The following is a 25,058-nucleotide window of genomic DNA, read 5'->3' as shown; positions in this document are numbered from 1 at the left end:
TTTGGTTTGATTTCATTGACCATTTTGTTTGAATCAATGAAGCTCGCCAATATTAATTTTTTAATGAATGGTAAAATAAAAACAAATTGAGCCTTATTCACAGTTTTATTTATACACATTACAGTAGTAATAATAATACATATTAATATGTAAATGGATGTTTGTTAATATAACAGCTTTTTTACAAGTTTGCATATTTTACAAAAAATTGCATACCTTATGAGTACAAAACAATATTAATACATTCAAAATAAACCAACTTCTTGGAAAGGAAAAGGAAGCGTTTAATTACACACAAAATAAATGACACACAGAGTGGAGTAACACGGTTTCATTTTTTAAAATTTAGTGTAGTTTTAAAAAGTTAAGGTTGATTATTTTATTTGCTTATTAGTTATTATAACAAATATGTACGGATTTGTAGTATAATATTGTAAGACAATGCCAAGACTGTTGGTAAACTTAGTTTTAGTTGTTTGTTAATATTTTAAAGTGAAAACTACAAAAGAAACAAAACAACAATACACAAAACTAACTGTAAGTACAAAAAAGAACTCAGAAACTTGAGTTCAGAACACAACTATAAGTTAGGCATAGGCTAGTTATTTTAATGAAAACTTAATGTTCTGAAATTCTAAAAGATATTTAAAAAACAGATTTAGGAAAAAAGTTCCCACAATGCAATGCTGTCTTCATGGTAAGTTTTCTGCCCTCGTTGTTTTGACTTGGTGTCAAGTGCAGAATGGTGTCCCTTCACCAGCCAGGTTTTGACGTGTCGCTCGGGATTGTATCTAGCCACAGGAGGTCCTAGGAGCCTGATCCGCAATAAATCGCAAACAGTGCTAATGTAGAGTGAAGATCTAAGAGGAGACATAATTAGATTCATTGCAGAAAACCCACGTTCACATTCAGCACTAGACACTGCAATACTATTAATGATGGAAATCAGTTTCTTAAACGACGGCGGTTGCTCTAGAATAGTAGGTTTCTCTCCACTTAACATAGGCTTCAGTCCCTGCTTGAAGTGTCTGAAGTCTCTAATTATATCCTGAGAGCTGCTAATCTTAAATCTATCGCAGATTCGCTGGATCTCACATTCTCCGTAGGTGATGGATAAGTCTTTTGGCCAATACATGGGGTGGATCACTTTGATGTCATTCATGATTTTGGTGTAGTGTTCAGCCGCATTTGAAGATGATGATAGCAACCTTGAAGTCAAGTTGTTAGCGAGGCTCCGATAGAACTGTTTTTCTGGAATACTGGGTATCTTGGATCTTACACAAAGTTTAACATCTTGAAACATCAAATCGTCAATAGCAATTTTAGCTTCCACTGAACGTCTACCCATGTTTTCAACTCGGTTTTCAAACACTTTGATTAACAGTGTTACATCACTGTGGGCTTGGATAAGGTTGAGGCTTGATTTTTGAAGCTGTAAGGACAAATTCGATAACTCTTCTAGAGCATCGAACATCAATGCCAGGTTGTGTACAAAAGTTGTAGAAGATAATGTACTACAAAGCCCTTTGTAAGTTGAACGTTGCTTCGAGTCCCTTTGTTTGTCTTCAGATGCTTCAATGAAATGATTGTACAAAGCTTTAAAATCTGTCCAAACTGCTTTCACCGCCATTAAGCTGGAGGCTACCCAACGAGTATCTAAAACACGGCCGATTTTCAACATTTGCTCCTCTAGTCCTTTAGCAACTTCTGCCAACTCCCTGCTGTTTTTCGGTGAGCAACTAAACATGTTTCTAATTTTATCCATGAATATCTTAAAATGATTGATTCCAGCTACTTCTTCTATGGAATCGTGCACGGCAAGCTCCAAACGATGGTTCAAACAATGCCAAATGAACAAGTTGGGGAACGTTTCAGTAAGCTGTATAGCAAGGCCAGATTTCTTGCCTAGTAGCACTGAAGCACCATCACAAGTTAGAGCAATCATATGGTCTTTCATGAATTCAAAGCTTAGACCTAATGCTTGTAACTGATTTAAAAGTTCTTGTAATATACCAGCTGATGTTGTGCTATTTAGCTCAAAAAGTGTTAAGAACACTGTCATAGGGTTTTGCATTCCCTTTAGAACAGTTCTGATATAAACCACCAAAGCATTTTTGTTCGAAACTGAAGTGGCTTCATCCAAAAGCAGGGAAAATTTAGAGTCTGACTTGATTAGGCCATTTATCAAGTCTGATTTCATTTCATCAGAAATATGATGAATTGTATTGGAGCAAGCAACATTTGAATGTAGGATTCGCCCCATATCGAAGCCATTCATTATTTGAAGATCAATTTCAGTTTCAAACTCAAAAAATGGCCTATTTAGTTTAGCTTGCTTATAAGCCGTGCGGAAAATGCGCTCAGTTACAATCTGCTGCTCTTTATGCATAGAAGCAACAGCTTTTTTCATTGTATCTTTCTTAGCTTCAATGAGTATTTTTTCAGCTAAAGAATGAGCTCGAGACCCACGGTGTAAAAATATCTTTTTCCTAAGAGAGGATTGCTGGTCTTTTTTATTGTTTCCATAAGCGGTAACAGTTCCTAAAACCCACTCTTCGCTAATCTTTAGGCCCTTCGTTTTCTCTGCACCTAGAGTACTCACACTACGGCAAACGTTGCAACCTAGTTCTCTGTTCACAATTAACCATGGATTTTTAGCTTTAAATTCAACAGTTTGTTCTTCAGACCAACAAACTGGCTGTTCACCCCTATTAACAAAATCATTATTTTCATTACTAACCTTAGCTTCGTCTGCATCAGATCCCAAACCCACCAACCTGGATACTATTTTGACCGACGAGGAAGTCGAAGGGGAATGGTAATCGCAATTATCCTCATTGATCCCGATTGCGTCTTCTTTTTTATCTTGATCAACGTTTTAGTTGCATTCGCGTTTAAGTTACAAGTTGCATCGCATCCCATCACGCTTAAGTTCGTTTTTGAGGTGCAGGTCGTTGATTGTGTGTGATCACTGGGGCGGTGGCGCGGTGAAGGAATGGAGGGGGAAAGGAAGGGGGTGGGGTGGGTATTGCTTTGTTATTGAGAGGCGCAGCCGCGCATGCGCGAACTAGGATGACTCGCCCGTCACCTTCCTCCTGTCTGATTCCGTGCAAGACTCATCACAGCACAGCTCACAACTGCTTGTACGGGCGCTTACTATCTGCTTACGAGTCACTCGCAAACAAAGCATAGCATAATATTGATCCTACCTACAATTTTTTTTAACTAAAACTTGTACTCGTAGTTTTAAAAGCGTTCCCTTGCGTTCCGGCACTCTTGGGAGGTAAGGGAACGCCGTTCCCTTGCGTTCCCACTGAAATTAACCACTGGGGTACATGAACGTCCACATATCAGGAAAACAGTGGAAGATGTTATAAATGACTGTGGTGGGATTCAATAAGCCTTCACCTTCTTGCCAAACTAATAACTTGGGAAAAGAAGAATTTCATACAGGATCCATTCTCAATGCACCCAGGAGTGGAAGGCCGAGCATTCGGCTTGAAACCTGCACTGTTGTGATGGCTTCAATTGAACTTTCGTCTATGAAAGCCAATCGAAAACGCTCTGCGGAGATTCCAAGAACAACAATGCAAGATTACATTGGCAAGGATTTAAATGTTAAGTGCTATTGGCCAGTATCAGTTACCGAGTTAAGTGACAATGACATGGAAGCTGTGTGCAAGCATGCCAGTTTATACTTCAATACTTTCAGAGATCAAGGGACAAGAAACATGTTATGTTCTGTGACGAATGTGCTATTTACCGTAGTTCTCTCAATCGCAATGTTTATTTCTGGTCCGAAGAAAATTCACATTTTTACAAAGAAGTGGGAAATAACCCGCATCACATGTGCTTGTGGCTGGCATGACATGCGGCCATCTTTTTGGCCCCTATTTCTTTGAAAGATCTGTCAATCAAGGTAGTTATCTCAAAATGATTAACGAAAAGCTGGTACCTGAATTGACAGATCAGGGAATATTGAACATAGTCATTTTACAGTAAGATGGGGCTCTGCCACTCTTTGCTCTGAGTGTCCGCCACCGCCTGAATGAACTATTCCGGACCGATGGATTGGACGGGGGTCTACAAATTGTTTCGCCCCAATGTCCTGGCCTCCAAGAAGCCCGGATCTTACAACAGCTGACAATGCACCGTCAGGTTTTATCAAGGAAGAGGTATGAAAACGGTTTATGTTACAAACAATGAACTAAGAGATGGAGTAAGGACAGCGTTTGCACGAGCTACCCCAGAGATGCTGGAAAGAATGAGCAAACGAACATGGCGTTGGAACAAGTTCTGATGTGACAACGGGGGTATGCATACTGATATTTTGAATTAAAACTAATGTTAATTATGGTTTATTACTGAATAAATAAATTATTAAAATAAATTGTTATGGTTTTGTCTAATACTTACGAAAACAATCTTCCCTGTAAAGAGACTTTTCGGCCACTCTGTAGTTTAGAATATTGCAGTTAGAGTGCAAGATTTATAAAAATAAGATAGCAAAGCAGTGCAGGTTGATCTGAGTTGTGCATTCCGCAGTGGAACTAAGCCTTCAAGTCAGTTGCATGCAGGTTAATCTCTGTCTGGTGTCTAGATCATATTTTGGACATTAAAATCTGCAATTATTAAAATCAACCATTTTATTTCTTTCTTACATTCACTGTTTTCCAGCTTTGAGAAGTAAGTTTATTAAAAAGCCCTGTTATTAGTTTTCTATATTTTCTCTTAATTAAGTTTCTTTGAGTTTAATGCGAAAGAGTAAATAAATTTATGTCACCATTTACCTTAGCATTCTCGATGTCCCTGAGTCGCTTGACAGCTCGGTCAAACAGCTCTGTGTTCTCTCCAGTAGAATCTCGCTCTTTACGCTCATCCGCCAGCCAGTCTCTAGCTCCTGCACCGAGGTTTGGCTCCTCCCCTCCCTCTCCCTCCTCATCTGTCTTCTCCTCCTCATAGTCCGTCTGGTCACTGTCAAATTCTAACTCCTTCATTAAACAAGGGATCTCATTGGCATATGCCACGGCTACTATTCCTGGAGAAAGAAAGCATTAATTGCATATGTGCCTTGATTAAATTTATATATATAATATATGTATAATATATTATGATTTAACCTCTAAATCTATCATAAGTAGCCTTTTTTGCACATTTTGGTTAATTTAACCTAAATTAGATGGGTTTTCATTTTTTAAGTACAGTAATTAACATTTTAATACAAATATAGAAAACTCTAGATAAAATTATACACTAATATATAATCCCACATTGTGCATTGCCTCTTTACTTAATATATCTTACATATGCTAAAGTTTAAGAATTGCTATTGCAGTTGCATTATTTGATTCAAAATTTTACCAGAAGGAAGCATTTTTCCTACAATTAAAGAAAGTAAATACACTTGTCAGTTCATGTTATTACCACAATACAATATATGATACGGACGTAATATCTACGTTCATACATGTTACTAATGTAGACATTTAAAGGTAGCATAAAATTCTTTATTTGATCAAATTCATTCAATAATGTGTCATAATTATAGTCTCTTTTTTCTAAACACCAAATTGTTTGTAATATTCAAATAGGAAAATTGTTTGTTTTAGTCCTCACCCTCCCAAATTACATGAAATATGAAATGATACGTTTACACTCCCTATACTCAAATACATCTATGATGTTGACAGACATATCCTTGTACATATACATATATAACAAATATGTTAAAGATATATATCCTGGATGCCCTTTTTAGAATGTATAAATTCTAGGTAAAAGGTTGAGGATGTATCTTTTAGTTCTTAATATATAGCCTCTTTCCTGAGCCTCTGTTATTCTCATTAATGCAGTGTAATTTAAAAAAAAATTCTTTTGTATTTTCAGATGGTCTCCAAAAGGGAAAATTTTCATTTATGTTATAGCCGAGAGCATAAAATAATAATACTCTCAGACAGCTGTCAAACTTAAAATTGTTCATATTATTAGCATTTAACATATTCCGGATGAAGGGGGGGATGCTCCCGTACCCCAACTTGACTTTGAGGCTAGGAAAATTTGTAGTTGTAACCCTCCCCATTAGGTCATCCTAGATATGCCTATGATGATGTTTATGTTGTATATTAATTTAAAACACTATCTTCTGTAATGGTAACAAATTGAATTTATTTTCCCAAAACTATAATAAAACAATAAATTTTATAAATTGATCATAATTAATGAAAAGTCTTCATACATATATTGTCATATAAAGTATACGCAGTATAATTATGTATAAAATTCAATATACCAAATAATACGATTGTTTGTAAACAAATAACAACAAATAATTATATATGTACACAATATCCAGCACCACATCATTAATCTGGAGTGTGAGTGGAATTATTTAATACTTTTATCACCTCTAATTAATTACCTTTTAAATTGCTATCTTGTGGATTTGTCAGAAGATGCATGCATACCCAAAGTAAAAGAAACAACCTGTCTAACCTGTATAGTTAGGATGCCAGGAGCTGCTGACTACGAGTTTACCCTCAATGGCAGCCACATCTGTGAAACTCTGATATTGGTGGTAAGTACCGAGCTGCTGCACTTGAGTCTCTTCTCCAGCAACGTACAATGCAGGGTAGTCATCATGGTACAAGTCGTAGACTTCATTGTAGTTCAGACACTCCAACAAGCTATTATAGACATGTCTATGAAACTTTCATGGTACTGGTGGTATTTAAACATTTGCTTAACGTGTTTTTTCTCTGCACCTAGTATAGCGCAGGTTAACATGGTACATTCCATAAACATCAATGTAGTTCAGACAAAAAAAATCATGAAAATAAAATTGTTGTTAAAAAATGCCCCCCAATCAGTCTTGACTACCTTGAATAATCAAACAAATCTTAACCATTCTTTTAATTATCCATTTGGATTGAGACTTGGCCTATATGGAAACGGCTGTCAGAAAAAAGTTTAATTCAACAACTTGTTTCAATACTTATTTTGCAACAAGATTCACACAAAGATTTATGCCAACTAAATTATGATACAAATAATACTTTAGTAAATACATATATCATATAAATTTAATTGCCAAACTTTCCAAGTATCTACATAAAATACAATTTCATGTACTACTGATAAACACTCCACATCTTGAGAAAATACTGCTATACCTTCTCACAAGACTTCACACCTATTTATGTCAATGTCATACAAAACATACACTTCTCACTGGATTGACTTACTAATCAAGATATTTGTTGAAGAAAGCATTCAAATCTTGAGACTTAATAGCTGTCTGTGATACATCAGTGTCAGGAACTGAGATCTCAGTCTCCGGTGCATACTGAGTGCTTGCATTCGTGGGGATTTCCGGCTCTGTTTGTGCACTAGCTTCAATTTTTTGGGCAACTGCCTGAAAAATGGCATTATCACTGTCAGCACAATTATGAGGTAACGTACAAGAAGCAATTGAAATTAAAATATTGCTGATTCCATCATAATGTATTTTTAAAAAGTTACTTATCCTATGGTTTAAATAGATTCATATAACAAATTAATTTACCTAATGGGCACAGAGGTAATTATTGTCAATGACCATTATAGTGGTGACAGTGGTAATTGTAAAATAACCAGGTCAAGCAATAAAAAGTGTGACTGCAACTGAACCGAATGTAACAGGATGACTGAGGTTTGCCCCATTTAAAAGTTGAAATATCATCGTATTTCTTTGCAAAGTTTTATTTTAAAGGTATGACATATATGCATCACATTGCATTGTATTGTAATTTTTTATTTAAATACAAAATAATGCAGCAGAAATCCATTGGAGAATTTCAGCATGCAGCAGTGTTTACGGAGAATACCGTGATGGTGTTGTGCGTGAATCGCATCAAAAGTTTAAAGATGGCCGAATGTGAAATTCAAGGATCAATATTCTAGATATGTCAAAGCTAAACCAATTTGACGATTTTTGTGAGTGTCAGTAAAAATCTTTGGCTTTCTACACCATTCACGTACAACACCATCACTCATGTTTTCTCTGTAAACACGGCACATTCTCCGATAGATTTCTGCTACATTATTTCCTTCTGCTTGGAGAAAACGAACAAACTCCTTAATTCACATTATTTGGCGAGAGAATCAATAGAGGCATCCATGTTCATGCAACTGCAGTTCAGTGCAAACAAGCTACTTTAACTCGGCAGTGACAAATGTTGTAGCGGGGAAGAGGGCAATTGACTACTACGGACCTGCCACAACTGGCTACCATGGCGTAAGATTAGAGGTTTAAACTTAAGAATTTACAGTTGAAATTAAACATGCAAAAAAGTATTTTAAATTTTAGTCTGAATTATAACTTATAAATGAGAGACATTTTGACAATGTTCAAACATTTAATAACCCTCTGATGACAATTATATGAACATAAATTATATCTTCAAGTTTAAAGAGAATTTCGTCATGTAAAAAGGTAAGGATTTGAGTGAGAAATTGTATATATATTACCTGCACACCAGTCTCCTGTGTTTTCTTGTAAACAAGGTCAAACTTTTCCTTATCTGTTGGAACTAGACAAGTATAACCATTTTTCATGGAATCTGGATCACAGTCTTCAAATTTCGGTACAGTAAAGCATCGTTTTGTTATATCACCTATCCACTCCAAGCTGATCTAAAAAATATAAAAATAGTCTTCAGTATAGGTTTTATCATTTTGGTTATTGTAATCTCTCACTAATAAATAGATGTATTTATGTTTATTTTTTATTCGTTGTATTTATCAATGTTCTCATATAAGATTTCTTTTCTTTTTTGAATTTTATTAAAAAACTGTTTTTTTTTTGGTAAATAATATTGAGATGAATACATGTTTAGGTATTCATGAAATTAAATATTGGAATAAATCATTATCTTTTCAACATTTTCCTTATATACAATATTATTTAATAAAAGGTTTTGTAAGTGCTGATCATGAATTATGATTACTTTAGTTATTAAAAGTAAAACTAATATGCCAATTTTGATTTGTCAACACAAATACAATATCCTGATAAAAAATTTGCACAAATGCGAATACCCACCATCTTGAAACCTATTACTGTTTTAGACTAGCTAATGAACTTATTCAAGCAATATATAACAACTGTCTTAGTACAAAGTTTAGTTTGAATTGACAAATTTTGGCAATCATAGTGTTTACCATGATTTCTACATTTTTACTACTATCTATAACTCAAAATATTGAAGGGACATATCTGAACACCTTATGAGATATCAAAACCCATAGAACAAATATTATTGTAAATGACTTGATAATTCAAAAACATTGTTTTTGACCGACCACCATCTTAAAGCTATAAGAGATATTGAAGAAAATGTAAGAATTAAAGTTGTTTATAATTAACTAGGCTATCATTTTTTGGATCTATATTGGAAAATAATGAAGTTAAAACTGTTGCACAAATATGAATGGGTGCCATCTTGAAACATTTTATTGGTTGTCTGGCCAACAATTCATCCAATATATGTACAAGTAAATGCTGTCTCTGTCTAAGTTTAATCTGGGTCTATTAAAAATTATGGCAGTTAACATGTTCACAAGCTCGTGTTATCTTGCATAAGCCCATATATATACATTTTCAGATTATGGCAGCTTTGGGTTCTGGGACCATGTTTTGAGAAAATGTAAATAAATCTCCTAGAAATATTGAAAGACTTGAAAACCTAACCTTGAACCTGGAAACCTAAAATAGTAGACTTGGCCTGAGCATAATGTCACTGTCATATTTCTGTGCTGAGTATAACTTTGCTTGTGTTTAGATAGACTAAAGCCAGGTCAGTTTAAAGTCAATGAGCACTAAATTTGGTTTGGTTAGATTTTTTTATGGTTTAATGTCTGATTTAATTTGTTTTTATATTATCCTCTTGTCATAGTAAATATTTTTCTCAGTTCTTACAAAACTTATTGGTCAAATTCTTAAAAAATTATGTTTAAAAGAATCTCTCTTCTGCGAACATTGAGTTTGCTCTAGTTCACCTTCCAGTACAGCGTCTGAAATCAGATGCTGTCGGAGACTTGGCTCCTGGAATCTGGAGTCATGTTCATCTGAATAGATCTAAAAAATAAGTAGGTGACGAAGAAGCTCATAGCAAACTCTTTGCAACATTTCGAGATCATATACATCTAGACTAAATCTCTCTTCTCCTAACTACTTTCTCCACCTTCCGTCAATTTATTCATCTTACTGTGTTGATTTTAATTGAAAATCTCTTTATTTATACAATTTATAAGATTATATACATCAAATAGCGTCAAAGCAACTAACAAAAATAAAGTAATTATATTACATAATTCATTATTTACAGAGTTTATTATTATCTATATATGTACCAGTAGCAATATTTAAAAATTAAAATTTTTGTTACAGAAAAGCACTCCTCAATATTTTACAATGCCTTACCTAATAGATATAGTTCAAAATGTTATTAAATTGATTCAAATTTTAATCTTTTTTTTAAGTTAGGAGGTAAGTGCTTATAAAATTTATAACCTATAAAGCTGGTTTAAAAAAAATACTCTTTTGTATGTAATTGGACTGTTGGGATATATTTTCCTCTTCTATTATAATTATGAATGTCTTTTGATTGGTAAAAAAATCAAAGTTATTAAAAAAATTTAGAATAGTTTTATATATGAACATGGAGTAAACAGTTAAAAATCCCAGTTCAGTCAAATGTGTCATACAAGAATCTCTCACGTCAAGTTTTAAAATTATTCCAATAGCACTTTTTTGCAACTGTAAAATTGAATCCAATTTTGATTTTGATGCACTTCCATACACCTCTATTCTGTAACAGATATGAGTTTGTATAAGAGCAAATTAATTGTTTTTAAAACATGTATGTCACATATGTGACGTCCTCCTAAGAGCAAACAGTGCTAAACTCATTTTATTGCATATTTTATTATCAATATTTAGTCTGAAGTTTATGTTTTCATCTAAGATAATGCCTAAAAATTCAGCTTGTGAGTCCAGTTTGTTGTCTAATAAAAATGATACTGGTACATTTACAATGTTATGTATTTTTACAGAAGCCCTTCAAGTAAAGTTACAAATTTTGATTTACATAGGTTTAATAACACATTTTTTTCTGCCATAAAGTTATCAATATCTTGTATTAGACAATATAATGTCATGTAACAGTCTTCGCTTAAGTTTGTAGCAATTTCATTTGCAAGATATCTTGCAAATAAACAGAACTATTAGAGGATTTTTGCCATGAGCTTATGTCATCAGCATACATGCATAAATTTAATTCGCATGATACAGAAATTAAATGAAGTTTTATATTAGTTATGTAGCATAAAAATAAAAAAGGTCCCAGCACCGATCCCTGGAGAACTGAGTATGTTCCCCCCTACCCAGTAACATTTATTCCTTCTAGGCATTCTAGTTAAATAGAATATTGAAGATATTTTATGATAGCAAATTTCTCCATTTTACAAGATTTACCATGTATTATAATCTTATGGTAACATTCTAATCTTATGGGAAGTTCTTCAGAGGTTAAATGAATTATCAAGATATGAAAATCTTGATACTATGAGCTTCTTATTTGTTAGTGAAGATGTATAAGAGTGATCTCCATTGGTCACTATAGGTTACAAGAAATTTGCTTAATTAAACAAGGTAGGAGTATGCCACACCATTGTTGTGTAACAGTCTTCGCTCAAGTTTGTAGCCATTTCATTCTCAAGATGTCTTGCAAACATACAGAAATTAAATCTTTACAGCTCCCAAGATAAAATCTGTCAGCCTACTGAATTATGGCTTCAATGACAGTCAGATCCTATGGATAAAATTCACTGTCATCAAACTAATTTTAATCTATACAGAAATTAAGTTTCATGTAAAATTTCAAGTCAACAGGTCTTTTTGTTTTCAAAATATCATGTGGACAGACAGGCACAGAAATGAAAATATTTAGCCTCTTGAGTGAGAGACTTCAGTACTGCCCAGCCATAAGTAACTTGTAAGACCGTCAAAAACTGTTTTATCTTTCATATGTATTCAATATTTCTATGACTCACATAGCACACTGAATTTGGAGTTAAATTCTGTTTCTATATAATTTTGATAAATGTTACATGAACTATTATACACAATGTATTTATTTATACTGAATTTAAAGAATTTGAAATGACAAAAAATTTAAGATTATTTTATTTGCTGTCATAAATAAAGTTGTTTTGCTGTTGTATCAAAATTAAGAAACACCTACCGGTTTCCGGGTGTGTTTGATTTGAAAGTGATCAACAAACTCCTCACTTCCCAGGGATTCCCATTTTTTAGGTACTACCACCTTGCTCTGCTCTATTCGGCGAATGTATGAAGATTTAAGATTTTCCAATCTATTTAGAACATCATCTCGGCCAGTCTCTGTTATACACAACATGAACTGATTCGGAACAGAAGAGAAGGGTTCATATCCAATCAGGAGTTCAACTGGTTTGTAGTCCTGAAACAATTATTTAAAAAATTTTATCATACCAATAATGTTTAAAATTGTTATACAACTTTACATCAACAGTTTTATATAGATAGTGTACACTAAAAAGTAAATAAAACCAAATTTAACACGTGACTCTTACAATTTTGAAGTACGGTAACTAGCTGTTTTTGTATTAGATTTGAATGAACTAGATATATACAAATACAGTAACACACGTTTTAAAACAACATTTTCTTTACTAACCAAATTAAATGATCAGGTCATGTTAACAACGTTCTCAGTTTATCATGATGATGTTCGTTTTATCATCATGGAGTTGAATTAATTTTATAATAAAACAAAATTTGTATTAAATTATTTTCTATAAAAACTAAATGGAATTTCTGTCAATATCTATATATTGACACTATCATACAAGTTTCATTTGTAGAATATTTTCAAGTGATTTGAGTGGTGACAATTTGTGATTTGTAAATGTATTTGATATGATACATTCTAGAATTGGAGTCAATCAAAACTAAAAAAAGAAGGCTCGAAACAATAACAATTGAACAAATTCTGTAAATTAAATAGATTTATCACATTCAATATGCATAATTTCCTTTGAACCATTTAGCTAGGTAGAAATAAGCAATTTTTCAGTTTTTAATATCTAAATAAAATTACAAACTTAGCTGAAATACTTTACAACGTTTTTTATTTCTTTAGAAACTTATCTGCTAAATATATGTATTGTATAATGTGTGTGTGTGTGTGTGTGTGTATATATATACACATATATTTGTGTTTTTATATCTATTACAGTTGACCAACAATACAAATGAGAATGCTTCATTCCCCGCAGTGTGAAAGTTTTAAATTGATTAGGTTGCTGTTGTGAACAAGTTAAAGAATTATCTCTACTTTTTAATGATCCTCTGGATGGTAAACTACTATTAATGTCTTTAATTATTGTAATTAAATAAAGACAAATATAAAAATTGTTTCTATTGTAACCATTGTACAAAATTGATTTTTACCAATATTTTTTGTATTAGATTAAAAAATGGTGAGTTGGCGTCTTGTATAGCAACATCTTCTAATATGTCTGTTTTCTTCACCATACACCATGTTTTATCAACAAACAGGTCCTTGCCTATCAGGCAATGGACAATTTTTTGAGATGTCTCTGGTACCACTAATGTTACAATGTCCTCGTCAATAGACATCTCTGAAACAAATTATAATAACATAATTAATATACTGTCATAAACATGAGATTATCCAGACCAGAAGATGAATTTCAGAACAAGTACATCAATATGTATAGGTAACTCTGAAGAAGTTAAAATTCACTGTACTCTAAATCTTTTACTTTTATGAACATATATCCTCCTCAATTGTCCAAAAGACTGGTCCTTAGTTGTTGGAAATGCATTAATCAGTCTTTACTCAACAAGCTAACTTTTAACATTGAACTTGTTTAAGATGTAACTTGATTATAAATATTCAACATTGTTTACCAGATTCTGAAGATGACAGTGCCGAGGAAGATCTGTAAAGTGGAGTTTTCTCATGTGACACTTGGCTCCCAGTTCTAGGAGAACTTTTAGAAGATGGGTGTTTACTGGTAGACCTTATGGACTTGCTTGCAATTGACTTTTTTTTACTACCATCAGTCACTTCTATTTGTTCAACTGGTGATTCTGTTAAGTTATCCTTGAAACTCACATTTCTTGTATCAATGTCATATAAACTTGGTTTGTTAGCTTCCAAGAGTGTTTCTTTCTTTTTTGTGGAAGTTGATACTCTTAAATGTTGCTGCTGATCATTTCCATAATCTCCAACTGGTTCAAGAGGAACTGCCTTTTTGTCATCTTCTCCGTCTTTAGAGGTTTTTTTAACCTTCTTCTTGTCCTTCTTTGGAGCCATTTAGGCTGTAAAATCCTAAACAAATAATAAATCGGTCAACTTTTACTTACTTATCACAAATAACTTTATTTCATATTTTCAAGAAGTTCTTTGTACAAATTTGTAAAAATTAACTACAGTGTATCACAATATCACCAATAGAAGTGTTTTAATTTATAAAAAATGTATCTAAAAATGAAAGTGCATGCTTTTAAAAGTAGTAATTTCTATTTTCTTCCAAATCAATACTGAATTCACCTGTTACAAACAACATAATTGAGAATAAAGTTATTAGTTGTAGCGTAACCTATAAAAAGTTAGGATAACAGGGTTTAGGACAATTGCCATCGTTATGGTTACAAAAGGTATAACACAACCTTTCGAGGATTGGAATCTATCCTCTTCATCAGGTGGGGTAGGTTTAGGGCTTATATCTGATGAAGAGAATAGATTCCATTCCTTGAAACGTTGTGTTATAACTTTCGTAACCATAACGGTGGCAAATGTCCAAAATCCTGTTATCCTGTCAAACCTTCATCAATAACAAACTTTAAACTATAAAATGTGTCAAAAATCCAAAATAGCTGCCTCTTGAGGGTGCATTCACATATATTTCTTCTTTAAAATTAATGTTTATACTTACTTTAAATAGTAATAAATTCTACAGCTCAACAAGAGTGGCTGAGTCCTGAACAAAGATCAAAAGAGTCAGGGAGAAAAAGAGATAGTAAGGAATAGCTCATAAGCATAGTAAGACAAGACCATTACGTGGAGGGTTATCATCATAGGAAACGATTTAAATCTACCAGTGTATAAAAAGTTAATAGTGTCAGTAAAATACAAGCTTCTATCAAACAGTCATTTCATCTCACGTCTACCTGTACAGTATTGTAACACTAATGATTAAAGGCAGTTAATATATCACACCGAGGTATCCTATACCAGTAGGATAATATGGATTAATAGACAGTATGATTTCAAAAGAAGGAAATCAAATTCTCTTTGTTGGATTCCTTAGGCCAATGCCTATAGGATGGTGAGTGTCATACAATGCTTCACTAACCTGTCAGTGCTTTCTTCTGTAATGACTACAATATTTGCTGGAAAAACTTTAATCAGGCACACTGGGATGGTTGTATTTATGTTAATAAAATCAATAATAAACAGTGAGATTCAAAATCAAATTAATTTTATTTCACATATGTTACATTGTATATGAGAACCACCATAACAGGCGAAATCGTAATTTTTGTTTATTATTAACTTTATTTAATACACAATTTCCATATAGTTGTGTATATACTTATAATTTAATATAAAGTCAACTAATATGCAAAATTACATAACATCACAATTTTTATAATATTTGCCACAGGTCATTTATTATACATCAAATTTCTTTTTTCAAGTTTATGTAGTAAATTTACAAATAGCACAGTTAATGACGTATCTCATTTACACTTTCCGAATTAGGAGATTATAGTTACTGCAGTTATATGGTGTGTGAAGTTAAGAAAAAAAAAAATGGTGCAGTAACACGATAATAATACCCACAGTACGTAGTTTAAAATACCAATAATATTTTCCAACCTAAATTTGTTCTACTATTCTCTGGTCATAATAATTGACATACACATACAATCATTGCTTATGCAAACCATCTCATCTTATAAAAGCAACTAACGAAGAAAGTAATTCCAGAAATTGATCTTCGTCATCAACTACAGATGTTATTCAGGCATTCATTTAACCACTTTCATCATTTAAGGATAAAAATCCAGCGAATTAAGATCATGGAGACAATGGTACACTTGTCCACCATAAAAAATGCATGGTCACCTTTCAATATTTTTATTTTGGTTGGGGCACCATCACGCTGAAACCATACAAGGTTCTGACTGCTAAATGTGCAGGCACCAAAAGATCCAAAAATGTTTCTCTCGAGAAAATCTGGAATTTAGATAAATTTTATTAAGCAGATCGTGTTGGGTCCAGTTGTGTATGGTTGATTAGGATTCCAGTCTAAACATTTATAGTAAACTTGTTACTGGTGACTTCATGGAAACTCTAGAGTCCAAACATAAATAAGTCTAGCTTTAAACATTACTTCCAAAGACATTCAGGGACATACACATATTTTTCTGTAAGGTTCTATGATCAAAATTCAGTCCAAGCCACAATCACCAATGCTTTCTTATTTTTATGCAACCACTTCCTAAGATTTAGGATCATATGATTTAAGGTTAATTCAAAATTAAAATACATTTTCCCATATACTTATCATCTAATCATTAGAAATTAGGTATTAGACGTGTTCTTTCATTAGTTAGTTTTTATATCCCCGGATAGTTCCTTTTTCTTGCATAAGTTTTCACGAACTTTGGCATAAACGTAATAAAACTGTCATAGCCAAGTGTTTAAACATAAAGTTATTTTAAAGGTAAATACTGACCAAATTCCTACACTATATCTGAAACCGTTTTAGAGTTGTACATATTTTAGGGAACCACGCAAAGAATATGGAAAACCAAGCTAGATAGGACCATAAAAACATTTGACAAATATGACATTTATCATATTTTTTTACCTAACAAATTATGCGATAAAGTTTTGTCTAGATATTTATAAACACTTTCTATAATGTAATTAATCAAAAGATCACACAGTACCGAATACATCGCTGATTGAGAAATTGCAAGTTTAGGAAATAAAATTTACTACTTTTCTGCAAATAAAATTTGTAAAGGTGTTATTCTAGATAATATACTAGAACATACGTAAATAACAGTTATATCATCGTCGACCAACGCAATAAGAGATTAAAAGTTGCAATTTTCAGCCAAATGGTCGGTTAAAAAAAAATTGGTTGATGCTGATTTAACTTTTATTTACGTATCTGACGGTAAATGGTAAAAAGTAAAGAATATCTTCTTTCGCCAGCCGAAGTTAAGGCTAAGAAGGCCTCTCTGACATCAAACATAGGGACAAGTGGCTTCAAGGTGACTTGCGAACAATGGCCGGGCAGGTGGACAGCTTGCAATGACAGGATTGTTGTTTGACTCGGTAATCTTGCGATAATCGCTGAACACACAACTGCGTGTATCAAGCTAAACAATATGATCTATTAATCTTGAAGACAGAGATTGTATTGGTTAATTTAGAATAACAAACAAACAAATGAGTATACTTTGTATATTTTGAAGCCTTTCCCCAGCAAAGCTGTCTTCATCACACACTTCACAAAAGCTTTGCTGTCGAAATGCCTTACAAAATAAAAAGTATAGTTATTGATTTGCTTGTTATTCTAAATTAAGTGATATTTATAAATGATCTATATCGACTTCCAACAAAACAAGCATGGCTGCTGACGATCAATTAATTATTTTATTTAAGTGCTGGATGGTGAGTTTGGTGTAAATCAGTGTAAAACACGTGATCTAAATAAAGAAATAATCCTTAATTTTTATGTAACTAATCGACTTTTAACAAAACTAGCACTGTTGAAGATTGATTTAGTGCTCTCTTGGTGGATATCCTATATCGACTTCAATAAAATCTAGGGTTTGTGCTTGTGCCGTTCAAGTCGACTACCAGCTAGCTGGTGAAGGATAACCACTGGTGAAGGATAACCAGTGGTGAAGGATAACCACTGGTGAAGAATAACCAGTGGTGAAGGATAACCACTGGTGAATTAGACTTTCTTGGGCCTCTACTAAAAATAGTTGCGGCGTCGTGGCAACACATCCCTAGCCAGTCTGGCGGTATATGCGTTCGACCAAGCAGGCGCAAGCCGTGGTAAACTAATCAAAACCTGCTCAATTAAATCGGGTTGAAAATGAAACGTTTTTAATTGTGGTTTACACAATTATACGCCCAAGGCAATAACTTTTAGAGCTTCATAATATGACCTAGGACGTACTTTTTGAACCACCCGGTCAAGAATAAAAGTTAAGTTGGTAATTTAATAAAAATTCTTTTCAATATAATACTAAAATTACACCCTATAAATCGTACATAAGTAACTATTTTGGGTACAAATTTGGTCTTAATAGGATCACAAGTTTTCGAGTTATGAATTTTCAAAGTTACAGTTAGGTTGAAAATAGCCAACCGGTACCTGTTTTAGTTGTTATCACATAAAAATTAGAAGTATATTATTTGCTTTATATTCATAAACACAGAAATAAAAGCAACGTTTAATAGTCTATAACTCCTGTTATTGTAGCTCTTCTGGGTTATTTAGTAATTACCTAATTTTCAAACCCTGGTATCTATATTTTTTGATCCGAGAGTAAACCCGATGAAATCTGTATATATATATATACAGAGGGGTGCCAAATTATTAGACTCAATCACATTTTTTATCAAATTTTGCTGTTACAAACACCACACCATTTTAAAAGTACTTTTACTTGATGGACATGGGTAAATAATGTTGAAAATAATGTTTAGTGTTATATAATATACACTTCTCAAAAATTTTCTCAAAGTCTGTGCAATACAGTACACACATTATACTAATCTATCAAAAGAGCAAAAAAAATTAAATCAGCTGTTTCTTACCATGTGTGTTTTCATAAACTCAAAAGTACTATTTGTGTTGTAATATGCTTTGATGTATTAGTGGTTGTCGTATAAGATATTTTAACAACAGTTTTTTAGTTTTCTTGACATAAATCAACTGTTTTGTGTCTTTTTACCCTGTAAAACATTTGCCAGAAAATATATTGGTAATGGGCAAAACTGCAGATTTATCACCTCGTAAAATATATATGACCAAGGTTCTTTTGAAAGAAAATCATTATTCGCAAAGGGAAATAGCAAGAAGACTCAATATATCACAAAAGTCTGTAAGCAGGATTAAGTGGGCCTGTAATAATAATACAATTTACGAATCTAGTTAAGTTGGAAAATGTGGCCGCAAACCTAAATTGAATGAAAGATTGAAAATGAAACTAAAGAACATGGTTCTCAACAACAGAAGAAGTACTAAAAAGCAGTTGGCAGAGGAAATGAAAGCATATGGGGTCAATGTTTCACCCAGAACTGTTCTACGAACCCTTAAAGATGAAGACCTAAATGTATTAAACGACCTCGAAAGAAGCAGAAGATATCACCTGCCATGGCTAAAAAGCTCTTGAAGTGGGCAAAAGGACTAAAACACTGGACTCAGGATGATTGGAAGAAGGTAACAAGTTAAACATTACGTTATTTACACTAAAAAACAGCGAAGAATGGTTCCTCAGGCCAAAAACTAGTTTCCAGATGATTGAATTTGTGTTTATGCACGACGGAGCGCCATGTCACCAAGCAAAAACAATTAAAAGCTTTTTAAATTCAAAAGAAATCAGTGGTCTGCTTTAGCCAAGAAATAGCCCGGATATGAATCCGATTGAGAATCTTTGGGGTATAGTACAAGGCAGGATGAGAAAAGAGAAAATTACTACAAAAAACTGGTTTGATAGACTTAAATAAAAATGTTGCACCATGACCAAGAAATAAAGGATTCTTGCAAAAAACTGGTGGAAAGTATGTCTAACAGATTGGCATTGCTTATAAAAAATAAGGGATTACATACTAAGTATTAGATGTGTGTAAAAGTTAAAAATAAATAAAATGTATTGAAAAACCATGTTGAGTCTAATAATTTGTCACCCCTCTGTATATATATATATATATATATATATATATATATATATATATATATATATAAATAACCAGCCTATAAATAAATAAATAAATATATATATATATATATATATATATATATTTATTTATAATGTTTAATGTAACCTTTTTTATAACAATTAATAGCAGATTATGTTTAAAAGAAATCACAAGATTATGGTAGTACATTGCTTCTTTGCATAATACAGGCATAGAATGATGCCATTATTAGATAAGCAATATAGTTCCCAAACATTATCAATATTATTAAGGTTTAATAGTTTCATGCAATACATCTAAATATAATTTAAAACTATGATATATCATACTTGTAATATTTCCTCTCTCCATTTTTAATGAATAATCTTCACAGTTCATTAAACTACGTGGTTTGTTAGATTCCTGTTGACAACACGCTAGGTAATCACTGAATGGAAATAGCAATATCTACTAAACTTTAAGGTTGCTATGGCGATACGAGTGCTGTAACTACACTAGGCCTACACTCAGTGGCGTAGCAAAGGGGGGAGGCGAGGGCGGGCCACACCGGGTGTCACCTTTGGTGGGGTGACACCCACCCAGTCTCTCAACTTTAAGAACAATGTACAAACAAACAAAAAATAAATCGCTAACACAAATTTCTTTTTCGGGGATTCCTCCATTAGCACTAGCTCAACTCTATGTATAATTCGGGGGTTTCCGCAAAAGAGCCTGACACTATCGTGGGGGATTTCCCGTCCCATACTCGCGATCTTTGACGTTTCAGTTGCAACATTTCTCATTTGTTTCGTGAAGTGTGTTGTGTTTGGTTGGCGTGAATTGTTAAACGTGTATTATTCTATAGTGATACATAATAAAAAGAAAAAAAAATATATCCATGACCTTTATCATATAAAATGTATTGCTTTTTACTTTCGATGAGGTGACACCACCAACTTCCGCACCGGGTGCCACCCAAGGTAGCTACGCCACTGCCAGCACTACATAGGCCGACTGCCGCTCCACACTGCTGCGTTTAACGTAATCGGCACATGCGTAAAAATCTCAAGAACAAGGAAATTATGGAGTCAGTTAGGAGTTGTGGTTGTGAGAAGACCCTTATACTGTTTAGTAAAAGTATTTATGATGATAAGTGGAGCCACATGTAATTTTTCAAACGTATACGGACACGTCAGGAACGTATTATTGCAGTGTTCGTGGTTAAAATGAGGATGATTTAAATATGACTCTTATATCACGTTTTTTAGAGTAGAAGCATTTCTGGTTGGAATTAATTATATTTTCAACGCCACGGCTGAGTTTGCTTTGTTTCCCCGATCGAAAACCTATAAACATATGTAAGTTAGCTCTCTAAACATCTACTTCAGTCAAAAAACGTCTACTTCCAGCTTTTGTAATTTACCTTCGGTTCAAGGTATTTCCAGTGCCATAATTGAGTTTGTCTTGTTATCCCGCTGCAGTTAATATAGATACATACGGAGGATTAAGAAGGCTATTTTACAGTCTAGGGGAAAATCCTGTCATTTCCGGTATAAGAGGAAATCCTTATACAGTTAACGCTACATTTCAATACAATCGTTTATAACGTTTTGCGTTAAAGAAGTTTTGTTTTTCGGACTGTAGTCTAGGACTGAATGGATCGATGATGAATGTTAGCGTTTGTTTCTGTTTTTCCTTAAGCCACTGTTAAAATGCCATATCACAATGTTAAGGAAGCCCAACAGTTTTTAGTACTATGTTAGTATGTAGTATAGGATGTGAAAACGTTAACAGCTCTAAATCATTAAGGTTGGTTTTATATCGGCGTTTGTACAATATTTCCAATGTATTAAAAGGATAAATTCGTCACTGGCGCAATATGCAGTATAAGTGAAATATTAACTTTGTCTTTGCTATTTGCACCACTACTGATCAAGCAAATTTCTAAAATTTAAATATTGTAAACAAGTGTGTCTCTTTGATGAACTTTAACTGAGAGTGTCAACAGCAAATTAAAATTTTGGATTAGTGTCTGTTAAATTTAGATCATGAAACATAAATATTAGGCCTACCATTTTTCCGAATTCTAAAATATTCCAGGTCACTTTTCAGGTCTTTCTCATCACATAAACCTTCAACGGATATTTAAAAAAATAGTCAAATTGGTCCAGCCGTTCTCGATATTAGAGCTTTGCAGCACATTTAGCGATTAGTTGTTATTCATAACATTTGGGGTATGAAACATAAATATTACAATTTTTCTGAATTCTAAAATATTGAAGGTAACTTTTCATATACATCTTCTACGAATTTCAATGAATATAAAAAAATTGGCCACATTGGACCAGCCGTTATTAAGATTAGTGCTTAGCCAGATACATTTATTGATTAATTTATAAGACTAGCTGTTACCCTCAGCTTAAATCGCAATTTTCATAATCGATGTCCTCTTAACCCATTGCGGATCACTGACGAGCTGGGCTCGTCACGCAGCGGCCGGGCCTAATGACACGATGACGAGCTTAGGTCGCAAAAGCGGTCTGCTTTTAAGTTTCCCTCCAAATAGTTCTATTAATGTCTGATAGATTGGGCGATCGTCTTCACTTGTCAACTAAGAGTGTTTAACAACGGTCTACATTCAGAATTTTCAAAAGTTTTCTAAATATCCTACATATCGCAGTTGTATGTCGAAGTTGAAAAATCATTCATATGAGTTTACTCTCTGCTTTTTATTTAGCGCTTCTGATTGGTTGTTTTCCTCAGCTGTTATTATAATAGTAACTAGTATCGCATTTCATGGTATAATTTGCGTGTCGTAATATGCGCTGATCGAAATGGAAAACTTACGAATATTGTCTGAACTTGATCGATATTTATTAGAGATATTTATTACAATAGTTCATAAACAATATATTGTATTTAATTATTTTGTTTTTAAAAATATAGATGGAGATATTTTTTTAAATCGTAATCCAGTTCAACGTAGATATGAAGTGAGTGTACAATAGCGAGCGACACGATGTGGCGCACCATTGCTGTTCGTTCGGCCGCTGACCGTAAATTAATTCGTGCCCGCGCGCCAAAACAATAGCCTACGATCCGCAATGGGAATACTTTGTAAAAGCACGTGTGATGTAATATGATGGAGTCATATGACATTTTTGAAACGTAAGTAGACATACATCAGTTACGTTATTTCGCGTTTATAGCCTACTTAAGAGTATCAGAGTTTAACCTGACTCTTATACAAGTGTGTGATGTTTTACAAGTGTAGGGAGCATTTCTTGTTGAAATGTGTTACAGCTGCCCTGTTGGCCCGAGAAAAAAATACCAAATACTACTGATCAAGCACTGTATAATTAATATTTAATGCAAATACATGTTTTAACCCATTTGTTGAACTGTATTTGAAAGTGTCAACAGCTGTTTAGTGTCAGTTAAATTTAGATTATGAAACATTAAATACTATTTTTTTTCAGAATTCCAAAACACTCCAGGTAATTTTGTTATCTTTCTATTATTATAAACCTTCCTCAGATTTCTACGAATATTTAACAAAAAGAAAGATCCGAACTGGTCCAGCCGTTTTCGAGATTAGCGCCTAACAATACATTTTGTGATTAATTGTTATTTATAAGAAGATTATTGTTACCACTTCAGGATTACATAAAAAAAAAACTGAAACCGAATGTGTTTAGGATAATAATAGTTTATTATGAAATCACAGCTCATTGCTAACAACATAATTTACACAATCACAACTAATAGTGATCATTGTGATTGCCTCTTTTAGTTTATTATTAGCCGATGAGCCACTTCGCTCTTAATGAGCACCTCTCTCAACCTCTTTCATTTTGTTATGTAAACGGTGAAGTGAATTTAAAATAATGTGATAAAATGGAAGAATGCACCAACATTTACTTTAGCGATGGAGTGATTGTTATTGATAATGAAAATGTTTAGTAATTGCTTTGCTTGTGGTTAATTTTTGTGGTAAGGCTCCAGAACACATTTATTTCTATATTAATAAAATGGTTTATATATCATATCAGTCTTCTGTTCTTCTTATACTTTTCTTGTTGGATTTTTGTGGTTCTGAAGTTGTTTCATATATAGATATTGGAGCTTGTTATAATTTGTTATAACTCAATTTAGTAAAATTTGAAATGTTAAAGTTGCGTTACAAAGTAATTTTTTTGGTTGTTTAATTTTAATACTCTCTTATACTCTACATTTTGTGCCAAAAGTTTGAAATACGGTGGATATTGGTTGTTACTTATCAGATCCTTTCGTCAAGAAGCATGCAGCGGATATAAACGGAAAATACTGTGTAGAACATAGGATGTACTCGGGAGTAAATAATTACACTTGCTCTAAGCTAATTTTGGGTGAAAAGGATTTGCATTTTCAGGACCCTCATATTTAATCTTATTACACAATTTAATCTCTCATATACGGGAACAGAGTGAAATACTATATTACTAAAAAGAAAATAAACAATTCTTATAAATGTTGGCGTTTTATAATTTACAACAAAATTATGTAAGCGTAATTTTATTATTGTTGTTTTACTTTATGAAGCTAGTACGGTCAGAGAGTTCTGGCTGGAGATCAATTTATTTGCTGACATAACGCATATATCAGTAAAGGTATTTTCTTTCTTTTTGTTGAAAATATATGTTTAAATGGGCGGTAGTTTTGGAGTGCCCATTTTATCCTTCCTTTATTTTCCTATTTGTACCCCTTCACACCTTTCTTTTTTTAATTTTTTTATTGTTTCTTTTTACGTAGGGGGAATGCATTTGCGTACGGAGTGTGGGACTCTCTTGCGGACTACCCACTAAACCCCCTACGGGCCACGGAGGACCCAGGCCGTAAGGAAGCCTTTCGGATGACATCTTGCCTGGTCCGTGTGTCTTATGTCTCATCCAGGACAAAACTACTTGTTTCGGAAGCTAGGGGTCTGCCAGGCTTCCGTCTTCACGCTTCTGATGAAAGATCGCATGTACA

General features: G+C 33.2%; 1 protein-coding gene across 1 annotated transcript in view; it reads right to left on the bottom strand.

Moving 5' to 3' along the window:
* Nucleotides 1-15,559, bottom strand: part of LOC124359525 — a 57,382-nt gene extending 41,823 nt beyond the window's left edge. The window contains exons 1-8 of the mRNA XM_046812335.1: nt 15,466-15,559; nt 14,015-14,438; nt 13,532-13,722; nt 12,282-12,518; nt 8,506-8,670; nt 7,242-7,411; nt 6,493-6,683; nt 4,791-5,038 (exon numbers count right to left, since the gene is read on the bottom strand). Of these exons, the coding sequence (XP_046668291.1) occupies nt 4,791-5,038; nt 6,493-6,683; nt 7,242-7,411; nt 8,506-8,670; nt 12,282-12,518; nt 13,532-13,722; nt 14,015-14,423 (1,611 nt within the window). The 5' untranslated portion in view covers nt 14,424-14,438; nt 15,466-15,559. The remainder of the gene's footprint in view (nt 1-4,790; nt 5,039-6,492; nt 6,684-7,241; nt 7,412-8,505; nt 8,671-12,281; nt 12,519-13,531; nt 13,723-14,014; nt 14,439-15,465) is intronic.
* Nucleotides 15,560-25,058: the final 9,499 nt, after the last annotated feature.

The sequence above is a fragment of the Homalodisca vitripennis genome, chromosome 4, assembly GCF_021130785.1.
Source record: "Homalodisca vitripennis isolate AUS2020 chromosome 4, UT_GWSS_2.1, whole genome shotgun sequence".
Lineage (NCBI taxonomy): Eukaryota > Metazoa > Arthropoda > Insecta > Hemiptera > Cicadellidae > Homalodisca > Homalodisca vitripennis.
This window is presented reverse-complemented; position numbering and strand designations above follow the sequence as displayed.